Source organism: Lissotriton vulgaris, chromosome 5 (assembly GCF_964263255.1).
Source record: "Lissotriton vulgaris chromosome 5, aLisVul1.2, whole genome shotgun sequence".
NCBI lineage: Eukaryota > Metazoa > Chordata > Amphibia > Caudata > Salamandridae > Lissotriton > Lissotriton vulgaris.
In genome coordinates, this window is record NC_141693.1 from 18,914,859 (window position 1) to 18,942,776 (window position 27,918).

The 27,918-nt window shown below is 46.3% G+C and overlaps 1 protein-coding gene across 2 annotated transcripts in view; it reads right to left on the reverse strand.

Moving 5' to 3' along the window:
• LOC147710013 (DLA class I histocompatibility antigen, A9/A9 alpha chain-like) overlaps positions 1-27,918 on the reverse strand; it is a 401,757-nt gene that overhangs the window by 156,458 nt on the left and 217,381 nt on the right. For both annotated transcript variants that reach the window (XM_086920685.1, XM_086920686.1), the window contains exon 4: positions 3,150-3,419. In XM_086920685.1, the coding sequence (XP_086776811.1) occupies positions 3,150-3,419 (270 nt within the window). The remainder of the gene's footprint in view (positions 1-3,149; positions 3,420-27,918) is intronic.

Genomic DNA, 27,918 nt, shown 5'->3' on the forward strand with positions numbered 1-27,918 from the left:
TCCCATAGATAGCCCTCCCCTTTTGAAAACAGCCTTACACTGCTGGAGGAAGGCACTGTCATACACTTCTGCGGCGACCCCTTACGCCCCTAACATCCCCATCCTGGGGCTCCCCACACCACAAGGTAGACTTATGAGGGCCAGGATACAGGACTGGACAGATAGTGGAGTGGAGGATGTCGGGGCGTTCTTCGGAGATGGCGTCCTACGATGTACGCGGAATCTGTATACACCATAGGCAATGTAACTACTATAAAAGGAAAAAGACCGCCATAAAAAAAAGGATCATCTGTACACCACATGCGAGTACAAAGTCTATGGGAAATGCATTAGTGCAAAAATACACTTTGGGAGCCCCCCTTTTTTCTTTGCACCCCCTTGACGAATCTCCGCCAAGTTTTGCTTCATCTGTCAATGTAGAACAAGCATTTACAATGCAACGGTTTCACCTTTGGAAAAGTTAGAGCTATTGGCATTGTAAATGACAAAAATGTGTATATATGTGTTGGTTTTGAAAACAGATAAATAAATGGCATTGTCATTTACATTGCCAATAGCTACGGACGAGCTCAACAGACAGAAATTACTACCACACACACACACCCAGAGCCACACACACACACACACCCAGAGCCACACACACACACCCAGAGCCAGCCACACACACACAGAGCCAGCCACACACACACACCCAGAGCCACACACACACACCCAGAGCCACACACACCCAGAGCCACACACACCCACACAGAGCCACAAACACCCACCCAGAGCCACCCACACCCACCCAGAGCCACCCACACCCACCCAGAGCCAGCCACACCCACCCAGAGCCACACACACCCACCCAGAGCCACACACACACTCAGGAGAGCAAGCACAGACAGGTAGAGGCAGAAAAGGTTGGGAGCCAGTACACAACCCTGGCGTACCCCTTGGTTCACCGGAAAGGGACCTGACAAATCCCCCTGTTCCCTTCATGATTCCACGCTCTCTAAGGTTTTTAATACCAACTTGTTATCTGCAAAAGGCTATACTACTAGTTTCTCGAGACCACTACAGAGCTGTTCTGGTCTACCTATTTACCTACCTCTGACATAGCCATACAATTCCACTTAATCTCTGCAATCGTGCACTTACATTGTTCTGTATTCCTTGGATTGCTCCTCCCCTCCCTCTGGCTTCCTTTGAATGCACGGGCAGCAATTTGGCAGGCCTAATGTAATATTCGGCCGTGGCCTTCATATGCTTCAAGGGGTCGGTGTAATCGCTGAGAAGGACCGTCTGTGACTGACATCTTTTGAACCTATGAGACCCCTGGTATTCACGCAAACACTTAGAGGTTTTCTGCCACACTTTGGATCTCTTGCAGGATTTTATGAAATAGGACTGTTCCTTTGGAATAAAGTAGTCTCTTGAGCAAGTACCCATCTGACAACCCACTGCCATGTCCTTTGAAAGTGTTATTGCTGTTAACAAGCACCTAAAGAACACCAGATTGATATCCCTATATAGGCTTCTCTCCCAACAAAGCCCCTATAGCTTGCCCCACTTACAAGGTCTGTCCGTAAATTCAGCCCAAAGTCCGTTGTAGGAAATTGATCTTTTTTAAGGGCGGCGTTGGTAAGTAATTTCAGCACTTCCACGTCTTTCCGTAATTTCAGTACTTCCGGGTCATACGACTGCCAATCACACGGCAGAAAGTACGCTGAGAGTGGTCGGGGGAGGTCGTAATATGTAAAGTGGCCTGGGATTGGAGAATCGTTGGTATCCTGTGCCAATAGTAGCTCTGTTTACATAAAACGCAGAAGTGCTCATTGGTAATGGAGTCCGTACGGGTTTAACTATACGGTCTTGGTTACAAGATTAGGAGTACTGAATTACGATTTTTATAGTGCGAATATTATCAAAGGGCGGTGCAAGGTCGTACTGGGGCAACCAAGCTTAACGTCCATGAGTAACTGGGGAGGTTGTTGTTTCGTGGACTGTTACTGAATTATGTTTTAGTGCATTGTTCTCTGCCGCAGCGTTTCACTTTGTCCTTTGTTTGTGACTATTACACTTACAGTTATGATGCTTCGTTTCAGCGTGCAGGCGCTCCCTTGTTTATTTTCATATGTATTTCTTCTGTATAGCCTTATGCTCTGCATTCATTCGCCATCGTTTACAGCTGCGGTTTAACTAGACTCCGCTTGGATTCAGGACATGCAAAACCTGGGCTCCTGAATTTGGATTGAATAAACTTGGAGTTTATTGGAGACTCAGCCTCTCCTTTCCCTGACCCGCAAAATATTTGGCGTGAGTGAAGGTTGCTTCAGTAGCCCACCCCATTTCAGCTGTTATCTGTTTCCTCTGCCTCAGAGCTTCGCATGGATAAACCAGGAAACTGAAATCGCGCAACCCACCCCTGCAAACGACACTTTCAAAATGGCCAAAACAAACCTTTAAAAAATAAATAAATAAACCACCGCCCACCGCTGCAATGACGATCGCAAAGGGGCGGAGAGCGAAAAAAACAGCGGAACACCCACGAATCTGCTCCCGCGAAGATTGACACATCTCTCTTCCAATGGCTAGCCTCCATTTATGGAGCTAGCCAATGGAAGAGAGAGGCTGGACAAAGCCCCGTACTGTTCTAACATAAGATTTTGCCTGCGCGAACACTGCTGCACAGTGGACGCCAGGCGAAACCTAAAAAGGAATAAGTCTTCATGGTTTTGCACAGATTTGTCAGATGGGTGCAAAGTTATTAACTGTGAAAAAGGAAATCCTGTTTCTGGGAATTCTAACTATACTTACAGAGTGGCTTGCGCGCTCTGCAACAAAGGCATTTGTTTGTAGGGGAGTTTAGGGTGGGCTGACCTGCATGGATCACACTAGGTTTTCTCAGAATGCCCTTCAAACCTCAGTCTTTGGCTAAACTCTCTCATTTTCCTCATACTTTCATGAGGAAAACTTCTGAAATCTGCAGGGATCTACAAAATTTCTACCACCAGCATTCCCACAAATCCCCCCCATTAAAACAGTACACACTTGTGTGGCTGGGCCTGGCGCCTGTGACAGTAATAGATCAAACCAAGGACCATATGAAGTCAATATGTGCACCACCGTCACAATCAACCGCTACAGACCAAAGTGCATGCACTTACCATACATCACGGTCACAGTGTCCGGCAGGCTGCTGTGATACACCTCATATTTGTACATTCTCTCATCATCTCCTTCATGAACTTCCACAGTTTTCTTGGCCTGGTAGGTTCCGTCAGGGTTTGGCAAGATTTCGCTGGATTTCCAGGGCATCTCTACACCATTCCTGACCCATTTCACCTCAATGTCTCTGGGATAAAATCCATAAGCATAGCCGGTCAGAAAGGTGCCATCGCTGTTCTTTCTTCGTGTAACCATTGTTTGAGGGGCAACTGGAAGGAAACACAATAAGTACATTTACACAACAATCACATTAGGATGTACCCAGTACGGTATTTGGAGTTACATACCAGTGACACTTTTCTTCAGCACACGGTTTGACTACCCTCCTTCACATCAAAAAAACACAACGTGAGAGGGGTCTAAGGGGAGTTTTTAAAGACCAACTTGCATCCTATCCCCCAATCTAGCTATCAACAAACACAACAGGGATGCTAAGGGTCTAAAGAGAAAACTACAATGAACCATTACACTCATAAGTAGTAAGTAAAGACGTGGTGAAAAAGTGAGTGTGTATAAATTATTATCTTTGGTAGGTCATTTATTCTTTTTCACTTTTTATAGTTGCAGTAGTGTAATTCCAATAGGTCCTGACGAAAGCCTTGTAAAGGCTGAAACATGTTGACCATTCTATCTTCACAACTGATAATGATATTTGTTTAACACACTATCTTCACTCTGCTTTTAATCTTGCCAGTATGATGACCTCCCCCTAATAAAGTCGTTTTCTTGGCATCACATTAGGCAATCTTAATACACACTCACTTTTTCACCACTTCACAAAATTTCTTTTGAGCACTGCAACAATACTCAATTTTCCACCCACCTATACTTGTTGGCTCTCCATCACTGGTGGATCTGTCGCTAGTATTCCTCTACATACAATCGAGGAGGTACTTAGCAGATACCAGTTCTCAACAAAACCCAGATGATGAGATTCCGCCAATGGGTGGGCTGATGGGTATTATTTCAAATCCGTTTTTCTCTCTCCTTATACAAACGTTTTTACTTACTACTTATGAGTGTAATGGTTCATTGTAGTTTTCTCTTTAGACCCTTAGCATCCCTGTTGTGTTACCCTCCTTCACACACTTCCTGGACGCCATGAGCACCTGCACATAGGGTGAATCTGGGAAGAAAGGCTTCCAGGAGAAGCCTCACCACAGCCATCTCAGATCACAGACTCATCTACATTGGTAGCTCCATCCTACAAAGAACTGAGGATGCTACTAGGAGCTCAAGGAAAGGACCAAAGAAGGTGACAGATGTTGAGGCTCACCTGCAGAGGCTCGATGGAGGCAAAACAAGATGATGAATACAGAGAACCTCACATCAGTCCTTATAATGAATTTATCATGTATTTGTATTTACATTTATAAAGCGCACAGCTACCCAACAGGGTCTCCAGGCGCTGCATCTTTACCGGAGGGCTGTGTTTAGTAAGAATCAGCAATCCAAATTGCTTGTATGAACTGAGCTCATGCAATTATTTTCATAGTAAGACAGACAAATATTGGTTGAAAAATCTGATCCAACGCGCTCATTGACTGCATGTTTCCTGCCACCGTACCTTGGCTGCGACAAATGGGACAGGGTAATTTTAAGGCTCGGACAAAACTCGTTGATAAGATGTTATGAGCTCCAGGTGACGCTAAGAATTGGATCAGACATATCAACAGAAGGGCAAAGTGTGACATCGGAGCAGGTCATTATTAAGTCGCAGGAAGGCAGGTTAAGTTGAAGTTTTATTCATCAGAGAGCAGGACACGGGGAAGCCTCCAACACCACTCCAACCGCTCGATGAACTGCCTCCCCAACCACCATTCCAGAATCCTTCCCTTTCCACATTCTATGCAAAAGCCGCATAAGACCAAGACGGCAAGCATTGGCAAATACAATTACACGACCCAACATATCTTCCCCTTCACACTAGACAAAATAAAAAGACAATAAAAACCCATTGTAATGAGTGTGAAAACCACAAGATACATAAAACCCGTGTCTTCATGCCCACACCAACTTGTAGACACTACCACCCTCACAAAATGATAGTAGATCTAACATTGTTGCAAAACATAATCAGGGAGCCAGGAAGGCAATTTAGTGACCCTAGGACTAGGTACCCTGGGAGACAAGAAATGCACATTATCCGCACATTAATTTTTCCTTTCTTATTGCAAATTGTATTCTTTGAAAAGTTTACCTCAGTGCCAGCTGGATACCCAATTTCTTTCTGGTCCTACCACTTACCATTATCCAATTTCACCCCACTTTTGTTTACTTTTACTTCTTTCCTTGGATCAGAAAACCTTGATTTCCTCCTCACAACATCACCCAGACCCACTTTCAACTCCTTGGCAACTTGCATGTGATGAGTTTGGTCATATTTCTTCTCCGCCTTAACCCACTTCTAACACACATCCTTTATTTTATTTTCAGGAATCAAACCCAACCATCCATTTCCTCAACATTTTAGAAGCACGCACAATGCCCCCTTAATAATATAAATGGCGACACTTCAGTATCTGCATTGACTGTGGTGCGTATAGCCCATAAGAGTTTCCTGAGTTCCAGCTTACATTTCAGTCCATTAGCCAATGACAACTGCACATTCTCTTTGATGACCCTATTAAATCTCTCACCAAGACCATTGCTCCTGGGATGATAAAGGGGCTTTTTAAGTATTTTATTCCTATAAATCTTTAAAACTTCTAAAATTGTGCTGATGCACATTAACACCCATTGTCAGTGAGTACATCAACCGGAATACCTTCTCTGGCAAACAAGGATTCTGAAAATTCTATCGCACAAGTTCAATTTGTCACTTTGACCTCTGGCCAGTACCTATAATAAGCCATGACAACAACACCATGCTCAGAAACCCCACCAGACAAGGTCATAGGACCAATTGTCCATGGCCACTAGTGGATCACGCCTTACTGGGAACCTCACTAGTCACCGCTGGGCTGGTAACTGACACCTTGGATTTATCGCTAATAGAGCAACTCATACAGTCCCTTAGAAAATGTTCCACCTGCTTGCCCATCCCAGGCCACCAGAAGTTCTTCTGAATCCTCCTTTACATAGCATGCATGCCAATATGGCCATCATGGGCCAAAACATGTGCTCTGTTGCTCATGGCCTATGGAACAACAAGTAGAGTGGAATGATACAACAACCCATTCCCAACCGACAGTTCCTCAAAAACATGTTTTTATCTCATATTAGAATTAGACTCAGAACTCGATTTCAACCAACCCTGATTTATATTTGCCATGAGTTCTTTGATTTCCTGATCCTCATCACAGGTAACTCTTGCTCAGATATGCCACCTTCTGAGTGACACTCGACACTGCAAACGAACTCTGTCATCCTCTTTCTTCCTCATCACACTCACAATCCTCACCGGTAGGTAATCTGGACAGACAGTTCACTAACAACTTCCATTTTCCATTACGTTCTGGAGGCTTATATTGCCATTTATTTATTTATTTATTTTATTCGATTTATATAGCGCATTATAACCCCGGGGTCTCTAAGCGCTTGTCAGGTAAGCACAGCAGAAATTCCTAAAAAAGCCCAACCAGGAATTATCGCCCAACCCAGGCCTTCTGGAAAAGAACCGTTTTCAGCTTCTTCCGGAAGGACATCAAATTAGATTCATTTAGCAATCTTAGGTGTTATACGTTCTCCTCCCTTGGTGGTAAGCAGTTGGATCAAAGGCTTATGATCCACCCGCACTGTGAAACCCAGAGCCCCATATGTAAAGCTTAAAATGAACAATGCCCCACCAAACAGGCAGGAGCATCTTGTTCAAAAACAGCATACGCTCCCTCAGACCATACCATAACTTGATCCCTGCCCCCTCTGTGCTGCATAAGTACAGCACCTGGACCTTTTTGACTAGCATCAGTCAAGATTATGGTTTGGCCACTGGTGTCAGAGGGTTTGAGAGGAATAGCCTGTGCAGTTTACCTCTTAATCCATTGTAGGAAGGTGGATACCTGACTATATGGTTACCCCAACTTTTTGCCTGGTGTTTAGCTGGTTTTCGACTTAGTTGCCTGGGATCCTGATATTCAGGGCCCCAGGCTATCTGCTCTCCCTATAAAATGGACTCCATGTACTTTAGGTACCTACCAGATTGGATACTGGGTCACTTTTGTGAGCCCCTGTATAGTGTACCATAGGTACCCAGGGCATAGGTGCATCCAAGGCCTACCAGGGGTTGAAGCATGTATTATGCCACCCCTGGCTGGCCATCTAAACTGACACCACAGACTAATCACTCAGCCTGGGTAAGGTGGTGTAATCACCCCTTACTTAGATATAGTATACCTATATCTGCCTTTATATATAGACACATAGTAACCTGTACGTCACTCCTATGGCAGGCCTTGACAATCCTGAAGGTAGAGTGCTTGGTTTTATGTGAGAGGGTGCTCTAGCATGAGCTGAGCCCCTCTGCAGCTTTCAGAACCATCTCCTTATAGCTGTTCTATGATATAGCCATACCATATACTCTTAAGTGCATTAGAACTCTTGCGGTAAATGCTAACTTTGGTTTGGCTTCATCAAAACATGTTGTGTAAGGTGTCAAACACTTTGGAATACTACCCCCGCCAATTCTGGTGGCAGGGGTAGCATTCCACCCTCCTAGAGGGCAAAGATATGTAGGTTACTGCTTTACCCGGTTAAAGTTAACCAGAGCCTCAGCATCACAAAATGGATGCTGCTGCCACAGACACAAGTCTGATCTCCTGCAGCTGGGGGAAACTTCAGCAAGGGAGGCCTGGACAATAGGTTTCCTGACGAGGCTGTAGTGTATTGGGGCAGGGTGGGTTGAATGGAAAGATGCTTTTCCAGACACTGCCTGGGGCACACAAGGTGCTCCGTGCATAGCCCGATTCATACCAGTTGCTGGGGCACTCCAGCCCAACTCTGGTGCGAAACTGGACAAAGGGAAAGGCGTGTAACCACTCCCTTTCCAGGTCCACCCATAGGAGGTACCTAGCAGGTAACCCAGCCCCTTAGTTTAGTATAAAGATAGGAGTTGTGTCTAGAGACATTAGATTATCCTGGACTGAAACTCTGAAACCAAACTCTTGGACCTTCGATGTTCTATATCGACTAGAAGACTGAAGACATCTCCCTTGTGGTCAAGGAGTAACCACCCTGTGCAAACAGGCACCACCAGTAACTTGCTGGTTTGCTTTGTTGACGCTCCCGCCGGAACCCGAAGACTTAGCTACTCAGAAATTGGACTTCCGGACTTCTCCGACCCTGATCCACATCCACAGCAAGGCTGAGACCCGTGGCAGACACGAGAGACGTGGGACCGGACACCCTGGACATCCTGCATTTTGCTAACTGCTCGACTCCCGAGGTAACCTCGCAGTTGTGCATTGGGGTATGAGAAGCCCCAGACCCGAGCACCATTTACACCGAAGCTCAGCCCTCCACACTCCACGAGTGCCGCGTGGGGCCTGCTCCTGCATTTCAGCTCGACGCATCTTCCCGGTTGCTAGCCCACTGGCTAGTTAGCCCTACAAAGACTTTTTCTTGAAACTACACCACTTGCCTGGTTGCTTCAGGCTTGCTCCGGCTTCCCTGTGAAGGAGAAACGCTCCAGACCTTGCTGGTCTGAACTGAAGCCATTCTTCACTTCCTGCGTGGGTTGCGGTTACCAAGGCTTTTTGGGTCCAATCTGGATACTGACACTGCAGTCACCTAGATACTTTGTGGGACAGCTCGAATCCAGCTCCTGGTCCTCGTGGCTGCAGAGACAAGCTTCGCATCTTCACCTGAAATCACTCGACATCGCCTGGTTCCTTCCTGGTCACGGGCTAGTGACCCAGACTCTGTCCCCTCTGCTTTCAGGTTCTTCTCTTCCTCGATCCACCCTTGGATTCTCCCGGACACTATTCTACTGGTCGCCTGCAGCACTTCTTTTGCAGAACTCCATTGAAAGCATCGATGAAACCCGACACGAAAAGACACCTATGCACCCGGCTTCCCTGGGTGAGGTAACTTGAGTACTCCGGTGCTCCCGTGGGTGTTGACTCTCCAAGTGTCCTAGTTAAAAGGGGTTTTATCGTAGTCCATCCGGAAGTGTCAATAATCAGTAATTTTGTAACTTCTTCGTTCTCCATTGTAAGTCAATGAGAACTCGCGACTGTGTTTAGTCACTGCACGCGTCCCCCGTGGGTCTCCTACCTCTTAACCTTTGGTTCTGTAGTGTAGCCCCAGCGATTCCCTAGGCTCTAGGCCTATTCACTATTCCTGAAGTGGTCCTTATACCACTTACTTAGTATATGGTTCGTGAGGCCCCTAGGGCAGAATTGTATTTGTGCAACTTTTAGTATGCTTAATGAGTAACTTGTAATGTACTTCGATCTCTGACCTCATAAAGAGTGCAGAGGGGTTGTGTTAGTAATAAATACATATATATTTTATATATACCTTGTGTGGTGTCCTTTCATTTGGTATTCAAGGGATTATCATTGGTAAAACAGCTTGCTTCACATGCTCTCTGAAGTCTTAGCCTAAGACTGCTGGTCCATGCTACCACTAGGATAGCTTGTCTATAAGGTTGACTTTAAAACCATCATCAATAAGAGTCAAATTGGACTGGTGCAGGGTGCCACTAGAACTAGTGACATCACATGCCAGGCTAACTTCTCAGATACATTTTAAATTCCTCAGTACATTCAGCATTCCAAATGAATCTAACATTCTTCTCAAGAAGACTCCTCATACTATAGGTTTGTTCAGTACAACTGGGGACGAACCTAGCATAAAATTCGATAAGTCCCATAAAAGACCTTAACTGATCCTTATCAAGAGGAATGCAAAAATCTTCTATGGCTTTGACAAAAGTATCCTTAGATTCAACACCTTCCGAGGATAACTTATAACACAGGTACTCGATCATGGGTATATTCAATTTTCATTTCTCAAGACTAGGGGTAACACCTCTACCTTTTAAAATGAACAACACCTAATGTAACGTTTCATCATATTCCTCATGACTGGCACCATACACCAAAACATCATGTTGGAAGGCCATAACTCCGGCCATCCCTTTGAACATGCTTTTCACAATCCTCTGGACAACCACGGAAGCAAGTTCAAAGGGCATGTGTTTGAATTGAAACAACCTTTCTGGAGTGATGAATGCTGCATAGTGTCTAGAATCCGGGTGCAAGTTGATGTGATGATATGCTGATGTCATATCCAACACACTAAGCCACCTTTCTCCCTTGAGGGTAGAAATCACCTCTGTGATATTAGGTAAAGGGTACTGGTCGACCCAGATCTTTTCATTTAAGTTGCATAAGTCAACGCACATGCACAGGGAACCATTGGCCTTCCTGGCTGATACTACAGTGCTACCCAATCAGATGACTCGAATGGCTCAATGACATCACAAGCACATAACTTGTCGAGCTCTTTTTTTAATTCAGCCCATAAGACCAAGAGAACTCTGCGAACATTATGCACTATTGCCTGAGCCCCTTTCTTTAATTTTATTTTATGCTTTACCCCTTGAATATACTGAAATCCTTTTTTAATACTTCAGGAAATGTCAACTCTCATGCTTTCTCCTGAACTGCCAAAACCTGGGCATAACCTTTCTTTAGTATGACCGAATGAGGATGGTTGAGGTCCAGAAGGATACCTAAATTTCCTTCGTCATAATAACCCAATAAACTTGCTTCATCTCTTGCCACAAATGCAATCCCTTGAGACTTATTACCCCTGAAACTAAAATCAGCATCAAATTCCCTCTGAATCTTGACAACCTTGCCACATATCCCACAGAACAAAAGGAAGAACATCTCAAGACTAGGCCTTGATCTTGGAATAATTCTTACCATATTTTTTCACTCACAAGAGTAAATGGGGATCCAGAGTTTGCTAACACTCTCACTACCACCCCATTAATGTCCAACAAACAAAAAGGTCTTCTTGAACCTTGTGAAGCCACACCCCACTTATCCTCCATGTCTGCCAGTCTATTAGTGTTAGCGATAGTGAAGATCTCAACTACTTCAGTAGAAGATGTGTCTCTCTCTTCAAATTTGATCTGTTCCACTTTATGTACTTTCTCAGAAGAAACTTTACCAGAGGATGTACAAACTCTTGCAAACACTTAGCACAAATGTTATCCATAGCTGGACACACCTTAGCATTACCCAGATATGCAGTGCTACGACACCAGTAACACTCCAAACGTCTGTGTGAAGGATTCTTGACAGGCTTATCACTTCTATTAACTTTGTCTTGCTTATTTTTCTCTTTGGTCTTTTTATATTTGCTCCTGACAGCTGACACTCCATGAGACTGTGCTTTTGAACCAGATATAGACATTTATTCCATATATAAAGTTGTGCTTTCGATCCTGGTTGCAATCTCCAGAGACTTTTGTAAGGTCACGTTTGGTTTAGATAATAAGGCTTCGTGTATTTTTTTACTACTTGTTTTCTCTACCAATTGATCTCTTATCATTTCCTCTTCAAATGAGTTATACTCAAGGGCAAACGTATACGCTCTACAAATCGTATAAATAAATAAATAAATAAATAAATAAATACTCGCAAGAAACGCCTAGTATGTGTGATTCCCCTACATACCTTGAAGCAGACTCACCTGGCATTTGTTCCCTTTTGAAGAATGTATGTGTTTCTAATGTCACATTCTTGTCACACAATGCATAATCTACGCAGATTGGCTCATATATGGCATTCCCACAGGATAAATCAGGACGATCATGCTTTGGCGCTATTAGATATAGAGCAAACTTTTGATTCAGTAAACAGGTCCTATATCTCAGAGGTTCTACGAATAATGGGAATGGGAGAGCAATTCCTCGAATGGATACAATTGCTCTACAAGGTTCTCCACGCTAGATTGCGAATGGGACGACTGATCACGAGGGCCTTCATGCTACATCGAATCACCAGAGAAGGATACCTGATGTTGCCAATTTTATTCGCAACAGCAATGAAGCTGCTGGCGATGGCCCTGAGGAAGAAACTGAGCGTATGGGGATTCCCCTAGGAAACACTAATCATGTTTTCTCAATGTATGCGGACGATATGTTGGTGTACATTCGACAACCGACAGAGTCGATCCCGATACTTCTAGATACGCTGCGTGGATTTGGCTATATATGCGGGTTAAAGGTAAATCAGGGCAATTCTTAACTGCTCTAAATCGGACGGCTGACCTTGGAGCCACGAGAGACACTGCCGGAGGTGGGACTCCCATGGGTGGAGACCAAGCCTAAATATCTCTGAATTAGGCTGGCAGCCACGCAGGAGTGGTTTCTGAACCACAACATAGGGTAGGTAATAGAAGGAATATGAGGTTTGGTGCGGTTCTGGTGAGAATTGCCTTTGTCCCTCACGGGAAGGATTTCCATTACAAAAATGATAATTTTACCACAATGCTTATACGCAATACAGCACTTCCTGTATAGAATCCCGCAATGCTTTTTTAAAACACTGGATAGCCTGTTAATAGATCTCTTATAGGGCTTGGGATGTATGACATTACAACGCATGCTTTTACTACGCATGCCTTTACATCGCAGGTTTTACAACGCATGCTGTTACAACGCTTAGCGTTGAGGGGTGCTGGATAGTGAATAGTTTAATTTACTATTCCAACTCCAGTCCCCGTGGATAGTAGGGAAGGTGTTGGATAGTAAATTAAATCCATTCCCTATCCTAGAGCGCCCCCCAGCGCAAAGCGTTGTAATGACATGCTTTGTAATACTTGCGTCGTAAAGGCACTGCGTGGTAAAAGTTGCGTTGTAAAGGATGTTTCCCGCAACAAACGTAAGAGGGTGAGCCTGACCACTCTACAGAGAACGTCACAGACCTGGGGACTGGAAGTACCATGTTTCGAATTTCATTATCTGGCCTCTCGGCTGCAACACGCGGTTCATTGGCTGGATGATACTGAGAAATGGGAGAAAAGATTGTTGACGGGTACCTTCTCGGGAGACTCACTTACCAACCTCTTGATGCTGGGGAGGGGGGTCCCTCCGGACAGCCCCCACATAATACGACACGTTGCAGAGCTCTGGGAACATACAGTTAGGAGATCGTGGGACATGCACCATATGCCCCTGAGATGTACCTTTGGGGGATTCAGCCATTCTCTAAAATCATGACCTCCATGTCCGTCCGCAGATGGAAGGAGGGTGGATGCCTAACAATGGGGGAGTTATTTGAAAATAAACAATTCATTACGCTAGAGCAGGGAGAGGCGGCTTTTGACTTAGGGAGGGGACAATTCTTACAATACAGAAAACTATGTCAGATAACCCAGGAGGTATGGCCCACATTTCCAGAGGATCCCCTGTTACATACTACAAGTAATCTTAAGTATGGCCTAGGGACGCCGTCTGATCTAGCCCTTGTATCGGCCGATTAGGGAGGATAGGGGGACCCGGGTACATCCTTTCAATCCAAATGGGAAACAGTGGTGGACGCTTCCCTTACTAAAAATGATTGGATCAAAAAACATGAGGGGGTCAAACGAGTTAGCTCGAATACACGGTTTAAAGTAATACAGTATAACTTTGTGCATCAAACCTACCTCACTCCAAAAACGCTAAACAAAACATACCCATATATGTCCCCGCTGTGATGAAAGAGAAGCAGATTATATACATATGACTTGGGCCTGCTCAACTTTGGCCTCTTACTGGACAGAAATTTTACCCAAACTAAAAGAAGCCACTCGGTGGGTGGTTCCCGGGGAGGTCTCCACTGTCCCATTGGGATTACTCCCTACTCCGAAGGGCAAAAGACTGAGTAGGAAATTCATAATGCTGGGGTTAACTTTGCAAAGCGCCACATAGCAATATCCTGGCTGGGCCACGCCCCACCAGGAATAGTAATGTGTGTGAAGGATGGTTACGAATGGGCAACAGCAGAGGCAGTTTGAATGAAGCAAGTACGGCATGATGAGAAACTTGAGGAGGATATACAGGCCTGGGAGGCAATGATCAGAGACCTAAGGGAAGAACAACCACCTGAGGCTCCATCCCCCCAAACAATGGTTCTAGGAACACCCAATAGAGAACAGAGCATGACTAACACACCTCGACACGTCAGGAGTGGGCTTCATCATGGACGAACATCTATCGATGAAAGAACAAGTCACTAAGGTGTCCTCTAATTGTTTTACTATTTTAAAATGGTTAAAGGAAATCTTATGGAAGATTCCCCTCTCTGCTCAGAAAACAGTTTCCATGCCCTAGTTACATCTAGGCTGCACTACAGCAACGTTCTTTATCTGGGCTCTAATACAACAATGATCCAGAGACTTCCAGCGGTGCAGAATGCAGCTGCAAGACTGCTGTGTATTGTGCCTAAGTCTTCTTCGGTCTCAGGCTTCCTTCCCGATCTACACTGGTTGACAGTGGAAAACGGAGTCAAATTTAAAGCCATGTGCTACATGTTTAAAATTAAAACTGGAGTGGCCCCAAAATGTTTGCGAGATCTAGTTAAGCGCTATCAACCCCAGCGCCTTCTGCGCTCTGCCCAGCAGACTAGGTTTATTGTTCCTAAAATTAAACTCTCTCGCATGCTTGGTCGGTCCTTTTCTTATTTAGGACCAACCCTGCGGAACTCTCTACCAGTCCTACTACGCGAGGAAATCGTATATGGCATACTCCGCAAAAATGTTCAAGACTTGTTTTTTCAATCTCTAATTCCTTCTTTCGCTCAGTAACTTCTCTTTCCTACAAGGACGGCGCCGGGAGATCCCTTTGGGGGTAGCTCTGCGCCCTACACATTTAATTTAATAATAATATAAGCATTGCCCAACTGTTTCATCATATGTATTGTAATGCCTGCTATAATTTCAAATGCCAATAAAAACATAAAAAAACACAAAAACATTATAAAGTGACGACAGATCATATTAGCATAATGGAAACCAGTCATTGTCACGCCCGATCCAAACTGTACGCCAATGTTGAGTTAAACATCACCGTTACTATTCTATTATTGGCCGCATAGCAACCTAATCCAAAATGGCTGCCAGTGACGCTGGATAACTGAGAGGCAGTAGGCTCACATTGCAGATCTCACGCAGTGGAGTCGGGGCTTCAATTAAAACAGCACTGAATACATTTAAAAATGAAACAGTACCTCTGAGGAGTGCCAACAATTGGCCACCCCTAACACTGACACCCCAGTTGCAGTTGCTAACAGTTCTGGACCACAGAAGACACAGCGAACATCGGAAGGAGACTGAACTTGACCAAGGAACACAGAACAGGCGCTGGCACCCGTGTGGGCTGTCCTTCTGCTGCTGGCAACTCATTGCCAATATTTATTTATTGAACATTTGTAGGGCGCAACAAATCATCCCCAGGGGGATCTCTCGGCGACCGGCAATGCAGAGAAAACAGGCCCATTGGCCGTCCTAGGCTCCTAAAACAGCCAGGTCTTTAGGCTCTTTTAGAAGTAAGCAAGAGATGTACAGCCCCGTAATGCTTCCGGTAGCCTGTTCCAGTGGAAGGGGGCCAGGTGTGAAAAAGCCCGTCCTCCCATTCTCACTTTGTTGATTTTGCACGGGCGTAAGAGATTTAGGTTACTGGATCTTAATTGACGCCCCGGCACATATGCTTTTAACTTAATTTTTAGGTATGCCGGGCCCAGGCCTTGCCTTGCTTTGAACACTAGGATCAGAAGTTTAAAGACTGCTCTCTTCTTCACAGGCAGCCAATGTAGGGACTGCAGCAGGGGGCGGGACGGAGTGCGTCTAGGTTTGTTCAAAACCATTCTAGCTGCGGTGATCTGCAGTACCTGGAGCCTAGAGAACAGTTCTTCTCTGGCCCGACCAATAGGGAATTCCCATAGTCCAACCGACTCACAATCAACGCCTGAATGAGAGTCTTTCTTGCATCCAGAGGGATCCAAGGAAAGACTTTCCTTAGCATTTTCAGGATCCCAAAACAGGAGCTAGACAGTGACTTTACCTGATCTTCAGAGGAAAGCTTGCTGTCCAAAAGGACTTCCAGATTCCTGGCCTGCTTTGTGGGGGAGGGGGAATTCCCCAGTTTCAAAGGCCACCACTCTGGTGTCCATAGTACCTCCGTCTTTCCAAAGAGGAGAATCTCCGTCTTCAGCTGGAGGAAATTGTCCCTCATCCAAGCTGCAATGTTCAACATACAGGTCTTAAACTTTGTTCTAGTGACCGCAGGATCCGAATCGAATGGAATAATCACCTGTGCAGTGGTGTAACTAGGGTTGGTGTCACCCAGTGTGGGTAACTCATGGTGTCACCCCCTCATGACTTACCTCTTGAATCCATGATGGACCTCCTCGAGGAGATGTATTCATCTGGGCAGCACCCACGGAGGGGGTCCTTCTTTTTCTGGGGCCTTTCCAAGCCCATTCCTCTACACTCGAGTCTAAAGCACTGCAGAGGTGTTACCCATCCTTTCATAACTCCTCCCCTTGTTCCTGGCCAACATAGAAAAGTCTTAACCACGCTCGGGAAAATGTGGACTGTGGCTTTGACGCATCCCTTCGAGGACGAATTCCAATGTGTGGTGCTTCGCAATTGCATCATGCTCACCGGACCTGACTTGAGTTTACTTAAATAACAGTAGCTCTGCACCTGTCAACGGTTACTACAGCGCCAATTGTCTTACCAGGCACAGTGTCATTGCTATTCATTCTGCTCAAGACATAACTCAGCCACTTTCTTTAACAAGGATGGCGAGAGGGCAAAAATGTTGCCAAATAAATAATACAGGGCTCAAGTAAATTGTTTGAGAGCCTGTAACTCTATTAACCAATTGGTTTCCATCACCAAAGAAAGTTACATGATAAAAACGAATGCTACTTTTTTTATTTATATTCAGAAGTGCAGAGCCAGTGCCACTTGTCTTGACACAGGGGTGCATGTGTATGTGAGGTTTGCATGAGTGAAAGTTAATTGCACTCTGTCCCAATATGGTAAACTAGTGTAAGAAAGGGAATGCATTTGAGGAAACTCTAGCGCCTTACACCCGACTGCCCTAGCGCCTGTCATTTAGAAGACAGCTCTGTGCAGTTCACATAAATCAACGTGTCTGGTGGGTTTTCAGTTGAGCCTCTCCAAAATGTAGCAATGCCTTCAAGCAACACTCTGAGCTCTATCCAAACCCCAGCAATCCGCATGCTACATTTGCACAAACCATCGAAGTGCAGCAGAGCTCAAGCACCGAAGCACTTTAATTAAGGTAGATTGCTGAAAGTTGCAGCACTTTAATTGATCCACACAAACTGCAGAAGGCAGTGGCAGACAGGATACCGCTTTGAATCACAGTCACAGCTGCGTGCACCGAGTAAGAAAGGAGGAACTCTGACGCCAATCTCAGCCCAGAGATACAATACAGAGAAGTCACTCATACAATAATATATAGGCCTGCCAATCAACAGGTCTGAGCGTGAACTGTTTTTAAATTAAAGCGCGCTCACTACAGTGCACAGGTTATCGTAGGACAGTGTTCCTACATCTCACACCGAAGGAGTAGAACACACATAATATACTTTTTCAGAATGGGCAGCGCTCAGCACCGGTACGTATGCCTCACTTTGTGCTGTAGTGCCAATAAAATCATATATTCGAAATCCACGATAATCCAGAAACAAATCTTCAATACCACTTTATTCCCACATGTACCTACCGCTAAACTCATTTGCAATATCAAAGTATCTGTGCGGCGTTGCATTTGCTGCAGGGAGCTCAATTTTAAACTCATGTTTGTGTTTCTACAGTGAAATACTCTCTAGCCCTCTATTACATATGGTGCCTTAACACAAGCTGGGCTCCACATTCATGCCAGGCGGACATGCATTCAGCACTTGGGGGCAGCAGGATCGAACTGGCAGCCACGGCTGGTGGATCTAGAGAACTCAAAAGTACAACCGGAAGCAAAGAAAGAACGTAAACAAAAACAGAGCCAGAATGCCCAGTGGGAAAATGGGGAACCTATTTAACATACAGCTGCCCCTGACAGGCCAGAGAGGTTAGGACGGAGTCACTCTAAAAACAGGGCGAAGTGAGTTGCATGAGGAGGGAGGGATGGGGCAGAGTCAGTTAATCCCATTAAGAAGCATATAAAGCGCAGCGACTGTGCTCGAGGCGCTTTCTAACGCTAATGGCACCAGCGGCCACATGCGAGACCACTGGCTCTGCCCCAGCTGGACCGACCTTTCCAATGCACGAGCTTAGCAAAAGTGCACCCCCACTCCCTTGAACCGACCGCGTCTTTCGGGCAGCACAAACAGTAGCGAGGGCTGCTAACCAGCCAGGCTGTTGTAACAGTCCACCTCGATGCACTCCACCGTGTGCCTCTGCTCGGCGGTCAGGTCCCTAGAGGGGTCCCCTCGGGCTGGGGCAGCATCATCCCCAGCCCCTTCAGCTCCAGCAGGGTCCGATGGTACTTGCCAACGGCCTCCCGGAACTTCTTCTCCTGGCTTGTAGCATTCGGCCCCCTGGCTCCTGAGAGGTCTACGTAGGCCTATTTTGAAGTTGCAGCATGACGTCATGTGTCTTGGCCTTCAAATGTAACTAGGTATAAACTAGATGGACACTGCTCAATTAAAAGAAGAATAGCTAGTGAACATTTAAGATCACTGCTCGTTTATGTTGGAAGTACTAAACAAGGTGTGTATTTTGGAGGAGGCCTGGCCAGTGGCTACCAGCACTGGTATGACATCACGAATCATGTGGTTCTCCGCCAATCACTCAATCTCTCAATCTCTCTGTGCCTATAAATGTTAATAGGTGAAAATAATTTGAATGTGTAAAATTTTCTTGTACAGTGTCCTAACGGCACAACCCAGTTGATGTACAGCGCCACTGAGCATGGTAGTTGTACAATACCTTATACCCAAAACGAGGCACCTAGGCAAATTTGCAGGCAAATAGCATTCTGTGGGAGTGCTACGGACGGGAGTGTGTGTGTTTATCTTGTTGGCTGTATAAGTAGCATATGATATTGTGTGTGAGGCCTGAATTTATGCTTATAATGCTTTTAGCACTGCACCTATGTGTGAAGCTGAAGCGAAACAGGGTGAGAGACAGGGCACGTAAGCTACTGTATGTGAGTGTTTAAAGTGTATAAATACATTTCAGTATATGTGGAAGCGTTTTGGTGTCTTGTGTGTTTAACAGACTGCTGAGACTGTGTTCTCACAAGCATGTAGCTGCCCTTATGAACTCCAGAGCCCTCTGGATGAGCTCGAGGGACCCCTGCCACCCTCCCCGCCACCAGGGCCCGGCACCCTGGCAGTGCCCCCTCTGCTGGGACAGGCTCTGCCCAGGTGGTGTCCGTCACCGGCAGCGCCCAGGGCAGCCTCCTTCCTCCGCTCCATGCTCCTCTGCCAGACAGATGCCAAGGGAGGCGGCTGCGAAAGATCACATTTCAGCGTACTCGAGTGGTCATGGAGATGTGCTCTGTGAAATTTGGGGAAGGCAGAGGCACATGCTGTAACTTTAATAAAGCTGCATATTAAAAGATGCTGTTTGTGACACAGTGTACCTGTTTTCCGGCTCCCTGTTAAAAGGGCACACTTTCAAACACAGCGAAGGGAAGAATAGGGGTGCCACTTACCAGCTGCAGAGGAAGACAAGCGTGCACCTGGCGCTTCAAAATCCCATGGGCAGTGAAGAAAATGGCGGGTCCGGGAGCCGAGCCACGTCACGTGAGTGACATTTCGAACGTTGTCGACGTCCGGACGCCGACGTCGTAGCCTAAGTGGAAAATAATCTTGCCCGGCGGCCGGGTAAGGTTCGACAGACAGTAATATTTTTTGGAATTTTGGTATCACGGACAAAATGCAAAATAATATTACTGTCTGTCGAACCATACCCGGCCGCCGGCCAAGATTATTGTCGACACGGACCACAATGTCACCCCATGTGATGGTGTCATCCGGTGTGGTCCGCACCCCCTGCACCCCCCTAGTGACGCCACTGCACCTGTGTGTCGTCTGCATATGAGATTGTCTCGAATCTAGACGCCCTTATAATAGCAGACAACGAGGCCACGTATATGTTGAACAAAGTTGGGCTAAGGATGGAGCCCTGAGGAACCCCCTCGTCCTCTCGGGTGGTTGCTGCCAGAAATGGCTCTAGTTCGACCTGCTGAGATCTCCTTAACAGAAAGCTTTCCAGCCATGCCAGAGCTTGCCCCTCGACACCAATCTCCTGTAATCTGCAAAGCAGGATGGAATGGGAGATGGTGTCGAAGGCCGCTGATAGATCTAACAATACCAGCATAGTAGGAGTCCCTTCATCTAGGGACATTCTGATTATGTCAGTCACTTCCATCAGGGCTGCCTCCGTGCCGTGTCCAGCTCGGAAGCCCGATTGAGCGGGATTTAATAATTGATTCTGCTCCAGATAGCTTGTCAATTGTTGGTTAATCAGCATCTCCATCACCTTTGTGCAACAAGGCAACAGGGATATTTGCCTATACTTCTCCATTTCTAAAGGGTCGACTGATGTTTTCTTTAGGAGGGGTCTGATCAGTGCGTTCTTCCACTTATCTGGGAAAGTGGCCGTGTCTAGGGAGATGTTACATACGTCCCTCAGTGAAGGAGCTAAGGTAGTGGCCAAAGCTGCCATAACAAAAGGAGGGGCACAATCCGATTCTGCTCCTGACTTGGTTGCTGCCAGAGCCACTCTTATTTTCTCCGTTGTGACGGTGGAAAAGGAGTCGAACTTGGGTAGAGAGGGCACCCCTGCCCTCGAGTTGGGTAGCTTTAAACTCTCTCCCCCCCAGAGAATTATAGATTATATCTATCTTTTCTCTGAAGTAGGTGGCCACCTTATCACATAGATCTTACGTATGCGGGACCGTTGAGCTGCTTACAGAGGGATTCGTAAATTATTTTAATATTGCAAACAATTCCTTAGAGGAATTGTTTGCTTCCCTGATCCTCCTGCTCAGATGTTCTCTTCTGGCGGTTTTACAATGTCCTAAATAGGCTCTGTGTGCCTCGTTATAAGCCTGCTTGTCCTCATCACATTTAGTTCTTCTCTATTTTCTTTCCCGACCTCTACACCGACCTTTCTCCTCCTTCAATTCTACCGAATACCATGGAGCAGGTGCTCGCCCCTCCTTTAATTTCACTGTTTTTAGTGGGGCGATACGGTGCAGGGTCTTCTCCACCGCCACTTCTCACCTCTCCAATGCTTCATTACTGTCCATCCCCTCTGATGGTGGGGCTAAGAAGGCCCCCCTAAATGCCTCAGGTGTGACTTTCCTCCAGGCCCTACGCATGCTTTTCCTTCCAAGGGTCTTTATTGCCCTTTCTGGTTGAGTGAAGGAGAACCTTAAGGCCCGATGGTTGGTCCATATTAACTCCTGAGGAGTTTCTACAGACAGGCCGGGGACATTGGTAAAGATAGAGTCCAGGGTGTGCCCTGCCCGGTGCGTCGGGTCCTGTACTCTAGATAGAAGCCCCAGTGAGTCCATCGCTGAGAGGAGGGGCCTTGCTTCTATGTTTGAGGGGTCTTCCAGATGATGATTGAAGTCCCCCACTAACACAAAACACTCTGACTGTAAGATGTAGGGGGCAAGTGTTTCAAGGAGGGAGGCGCAAAACAATTGCTTGCTTTCCCCCGGGGGATGGTATACTACCGCACCCATCCATCTGGTATCGTTCAGTGAGTCTAGCTGAAACACTAGTAGCTTCATGAAAGATGTAAGCACTGAGTCTATCACCTTGATCTGGTGGGGCGTCCTCGTTGCTATTGCTACCCCCCCTCCCCTTTTACCCTCTCTGTCAAGTCTAGTCACCTTCTATTCTTCAGGGACTGCCACTGCTAACATTGAAGTTGAGTGGTCTTGAAGCCAGGTTTCGGTCAGAAGACATAAGTCGGGCTGTCCCTCTTCCAGAAGGTCCCATAGTTCTCCCGCATGTTTGGAAACTGACCTAGCATTCACGTATGGCTAAGCGTGGGCGGAAAATCCGCTCCGCTCGCGGATTTTGCGGATTTTCGGGAAATCCGCAATCCGCGAGATTTGCGGATTTCCCGCAAAATCCGCAAATTCGCACGCAGTGGATTTTTTTGGCGGCGCGCGGCGTTGGTGATACAATTTTTGCGGCGCGCGGCGTTTATCATCGTTTGCCGAGTTGTTTTTTTCGATAGTTTGCGAGTGCTGCGCCATTTTGGATCTTGCTGTGTGATCCCGCGGGAATTGGCGAGCGCGATTACGTCATCGCGGCTTGCCAGCGATAGTTTGTCAACGCGAGTACGGCGAGATCACGTCTCGCGGTACTTCGCAATTTGCGAGATTTGAGATGCGGCGAGCGAAAATATAAATTTGCAATTCTGCACAAGAAATCCACCAGCAAGCAGCATAAACCTTCTAGAAATGATGATTTTTATGTGAATAACTCCTTAGTTTGACATTTGCCTGCACTTTTTTAGCGAGGAGTCCATTTTGGGGAGGGGGCAGGGGGGGTGGGAGGAAGGAAGTGCCCCATAGTCTTCAACTTCCTGTTCCTGTTCAGCAGGCTCCTCCCAGTGCTTTGTCCATCTCCTGGTCACTTTTCATTTGGATGTGGACCTGGAAGGATTACTGTTTGTGGATGCTGCTGGATCTTTGGATTTGAGGCCTTTTTGACTTTCTTTGGATCACTGTTGGATTAGAAATTTTACAAGTAAGTTTGTTTGGGGCATTACAGTTGCTGCAACTAAAATTTTGGGATTTTCGATTTTTGGGCTGTTTTGGGGCCTTTTGCCCAGGGGTACTCAGTGGTGGGTGGACTGATTCTTTCTGTGGGTTGTCTTGAACTTAAACATCATGGAGGCCATAGATGAATTGGGATTGTGCTGATTTTTCTGTGTTTTTCGATTTTTTTTTTTTGTAAAATTTTGTGTTTTTCGATTTTTGACCTGTTGTTGGGGCCTTGACCAGGGGTAGTGAGTGGTGCATGGGCCTAGTCTTTCTGTGGGCTGTCTTGAATTTAAACATCATGGAGGCCATGGATGGAATGGGATTGTGCTGATTTTGCAGTGTTTTTCGATTTTTGGGGGTGTTCATGGGGAGGGACATGCCATGTGGCTGGTGGCCATTTTGAGTGCAGCTACAGGCACTGGCCATGTGCTGGCAGGCAAGTGGCCATTTTGAATGCAGGCTTTGTTGTTAGGCCTCCAACCATTTTGCCTACTTTTCAACCTTTATTTATGCCCAGGGGTAGTGAGTCTTGCATGGGCCTAGTATTTCTGTGGGTTGTCTTGAATTTAAACATCATGGAGGCCATGGATTGAATGGGATTGTGCTGATTTTGCAGTGTTTTTCGATTTTTGGGCCTGTACTTGTGGCCTTTTCACCAGGGGTATTTGAGTCTAGCATGGGCCTAGTCTTTCTGTGGGCTGTCTTGAATTTAAACATCATGGAGGCCATGGATGGAATAGGATTGTGCTGATTTTGCAGTGTTTTTCCATTTTTGGGCCTGTACTTGTGGCCTTTTCACCAGGGGTATTTGAGTCTAGCATGGGCCTAGTCTTTCTGTGGGTTGTCTTGAATTTAAACATCATGGAGGCCATGGATTGAATGGGATTGTGCTGATTTTGCAGTGTTTTTCGATTTTTGGGGGTGTTCATGGGGAGGGACATGCCATGTGGCTGGTGGCCATTTTGAGTGCAGCTACAGGCACTGGCCATGTGCTGGCAGGCAAGTGGCCATTTTGAATGCAGGCTTTGTTGTTAGGCCTCCAACCATTTTGCCTACTTTTCAACCTTTATTTATGCCCAGGGGTAGTGAGTCTTGCATGGGCCTAGTATTTCTGTGGGTTGTCTTGAATTTAAACATCATGGAGGCCATGGATTGAATGGGATTGTGCTGATTTTGCAGTGTTTTTCGATTTTTGGGCCTGTACTTGTGGCCTTTTCACCAGGGGTATTTGAGTCTAGCATGGGCCTAGTCTTTCTGTGGGCTGTCTTGAATTTAAACATCATGGAGGCCATGGATGGAATAGGATTGTGCTGATTTTGCAGTGTTTTTCGATTTTTGGGCCTGTACTTGTGGCCTTTTCACCAGGGGTATTTGAGTCTAGCATGGGCCTAGTCTTTCTGTGGGCTGTCTTGAATTTAAACATCATGGAGGCCATGGATGGAATAGGATTGTGCTGATTTTGCAGTGTTTTTCGATTTTTGGGCCTGTACTTGTGGCCTTTTCACCAGGGGTATTTGAGTCTAGCATGGGCCTAGTCTTTCTGTGGGTTGTCTTGAATTTAAACATCATGGAGGCCATGGATTGAATGGGATTGTGCTGATTTTGCAGTGTTTTTCGATTTTTGGGCCTGTACTTGTGGCCTTTTCACCAGGGGTATTTGAGTCTAGCATGGGCCTAGTCTTTCTGTGGGCTGTCTTGAATTTAAACATCATGGAGGCCATGGATGGAATAGGATTGTGCTGATTTTGCAGTGTTTTTCGATTTTTGGGCCTGTACTTGTGGCCTTTTCACCAGGGGTATTTGAGTCTAGCATGGGCCTAGTCTTTCTGTGGGCTGTCTTGAATTTAAACATCATGGAGGCCATGGATGGAATAGGATTGTGCTGATTTTGCAGTGTTTTTCGATTTTTGGGCCTGTACTTGTGGCCTTTTCAACAGGGGTATTTGAGTCTAGCATGGGCCTAGTCTTTCTGTGGGTTGTCTTGAATTTAAACATCATGGAGGCCATGGATTGAATGGGATTGTGCTGATTTTGCAGTGTTTTTCGATTTTTGGGGGTGTTCATGGGGAGGGGCATGCCATGTGGCTGGTGGCCATTTTGAGTGCAGCTGCAGGCACTGGCCATGTGCTGGCAGGCAAGTGGCCATTTTGAATGCAGGCTTTGTTGTTAGGCCTCCAACCATTTTGCCTACTTTTCAACCTTTATTTATGCCCAGGGGTAGTGAGTCTTGCATGGGCCTAGTATTTCTGTGGGTTGTCTTGAATTTAAACATCATGGAGGCCATGGATTGAATGGGATTGTGCTGATTTTGCAGTGTTTTTCGATTTTTGGGCCTGTACTTGTGGCCTTTTCACCAGGGGTATTTGAGTCTAGCATGGGCCTAGTATTTCTGTGGGTTGTCTTGAATTTAAACATCATGGAGGCCATGGATGGAATGGGATTGTGCTGATTTTGCAGTGTTTTTCGATTTTTGGGCCTGTACTTGTGGCCTTTTCACCAGGGGTATTTGAGTCTAGCATGGGCCTAGTCTTTCTGTGGGCTGTCTTGAATTTAAACATCATGGAGGCCATGGATGGAATAGGATTGTGCTGATTTTGCAGTGTTTTTCGATTTTTGGGCCTGTACTTGTGGCCTTTTCACCAGGGGTATTTGAGTCTAGCATGGGCCTAGTCTTTCTGTGGGTTGTCTTGAATTTAAACATCATGGAGGCCATGGATTGAATGGGATTGTGCTGATTTTGCAGTGTTTTTCGATTTTTGGGCCTGTACTTGTGGCCTTTTCACCAGGGGTATTTGAGTCTAGCATGGGCCTAGTCTTTCTGTGGGCTGTCTTGAATTTAAACATCATGGAGGCCATGGATGGAATAGGATTGTGCTGATTTTGCAGTGTTTTTCGATTTTTGGGCCTGTACTTGTGGCCTTTTCACCAGGGGTATTTGAGTCTAGCATGGGCCTAGTCTTTCTGTGGGTTGTCTTGAATTTAAACATCATGGAGGCCATGGATTGAATGGGATTGTGCTGATTTTGCAGTGTTTTTCGATTTTTGGGGGTGTTCATGGGGAGGGACATGCCATGTGGCTGGTGGCCATTTTGAGTGCAGCTACAGGCACTGGCCATGTGCTGGCAGGCAAGTGGCCATTTTGAATGCAGGCTTTGTTGTTAGGCCTCCAACCATTTTGCCTACTTTTCAACCTTTATTTATGCCCAGGGGTAGTGAGTCTTGCATGGGCCTAGTATTTCTGTGGGTTGTCTTGAATTTAAACATCATGGAGGCCATGGATTGAATGGGATTGTGCTGATTTTGCAGTGTTTTTCGATTTTTGGGTGTGTTCATGGGGAGGGACATGCCATGTGGCTGGTGGCCATTTTGAGTGCAGCTACAGGCACTGGCCATGTGCTGGCAGGCAAGTGGCCATTTTGAATGCAGGCTTTGTTGTTAGGCCTCCAACCATTTTGCCTACTTTTCAACCTTTATTTATGCCCAGGGGTAGTGAGTCTTGCATGGGCCTAGTCTTTCTGTGGGTTGTCTTGAATTTAAACATTATGGAGGGCATGGATGGATTGGGATTGTGCTGATTTTGCAGTGTTTTTCGATTTTTTTTGTGCTCTATAACTGAACTGATGTTCCTCTGTCTTCCATTTTTTTTAGGTGCACAAGACTCAAGAGAACCACCAGTGCCAGGAAGAAGTCCTGCAGCGGTGTGTGTGTGCAGCATAACGTCACGCGACGTCACGTCTGGCCTCAGACAACTCTACAATTCGTGCAACTGCGGCCTGCTGTCTGACCTGCTCTGAAGAAGATGGCCCCGCCCCCAAAGAAAGTTCTCCGTAGCTCCTCTAGCAAGAAAGTTGCTAGTAAGGAGCAGAAGAAGCAAGTTACCAAGGAGGCTGGTGTGCCACCCGCCACTTTTTTTGGGAGCAAAAAAAAAAGTACGCCTGCAGCAGCAGGATCTGCTGGGGACCAACCTGAGAGCAGCACCCCTGCTCCATTGGGTTCAGTGCCTCCACCACCACGCCAACTTAAGTCAAAGCCCTTGAGTGCTTCAGAGGCAGTCAGTGTACTTCTCCAATCACCATCGACCAGTGATGTTGGCTCATCGCAAGAAAGTAGCAGCAATGTCCCTGAATCAACACAGGTTGTTGTAACTCATCTGACAAGTGTTGAACAACCACAGCCGCAACAACAACACCATGTGCAAGTACACGCCCAAGTACATGTGGAAGGAGAGGCAGCAAAAGGAGATGCGCAAGCAAAGGTGCATGGACGTTCACAAGTGCCCACAATAGTTGTTCCTCCCGAAGTAGGGGCACATTTGGAAATCGACAATGAAGCTGAGGTATCATTGGAAGCCACTCCTCTTGATGATCATTCATTGTCTTCCACATCCCTAGCAAGGAAAAGATCAAGGGGGGTGTCTACATCTTCTTCAAGCCCACCGCCTTCTGATGATCTGGATGACGAATGGGTACTACCACGGCAGCCTGAGAGTGAGGCACACCATGATCTGACACCGGTACCTCCTAAGCGTAAAAGGAAGGTCGTCCAAAAACTCAAACCTATGGAGTGTGATGAGGCTCAACAAGAAGTGACAGATACTGCTGGTGATGAAGCCTCTCACGATGACGACGAGCCAGTCATCACAAAGGTCACTGCAGCCCCACCGGGCATGCAGCAAAGAGACATTTTGACCCTATCCCGAGAAGCTGCTGAGCGTGATGATGATGTCGGCGAGGAGGCAATGGAAATGGAATCATTAGATTTGGAGTTAAGTAGTACACCAAAACCTACCGCTTCCATATTTCTTCGCAAGAAGGTACCCACCTCGTCCTCGACCTCAATTCGTGGTGGTGAAAGTGCAAAACGTACTGAAGTTCGGCAATCCACATCCTCCACTTCATCTGTCATTAGCAGCAGGACCACCACCACCAGTATCGCCGCCTCCTCCGGCCCCCAAAGACATTTCAAGTCTCCAGTTTGGGACTTCTTTAGTGTTTGCC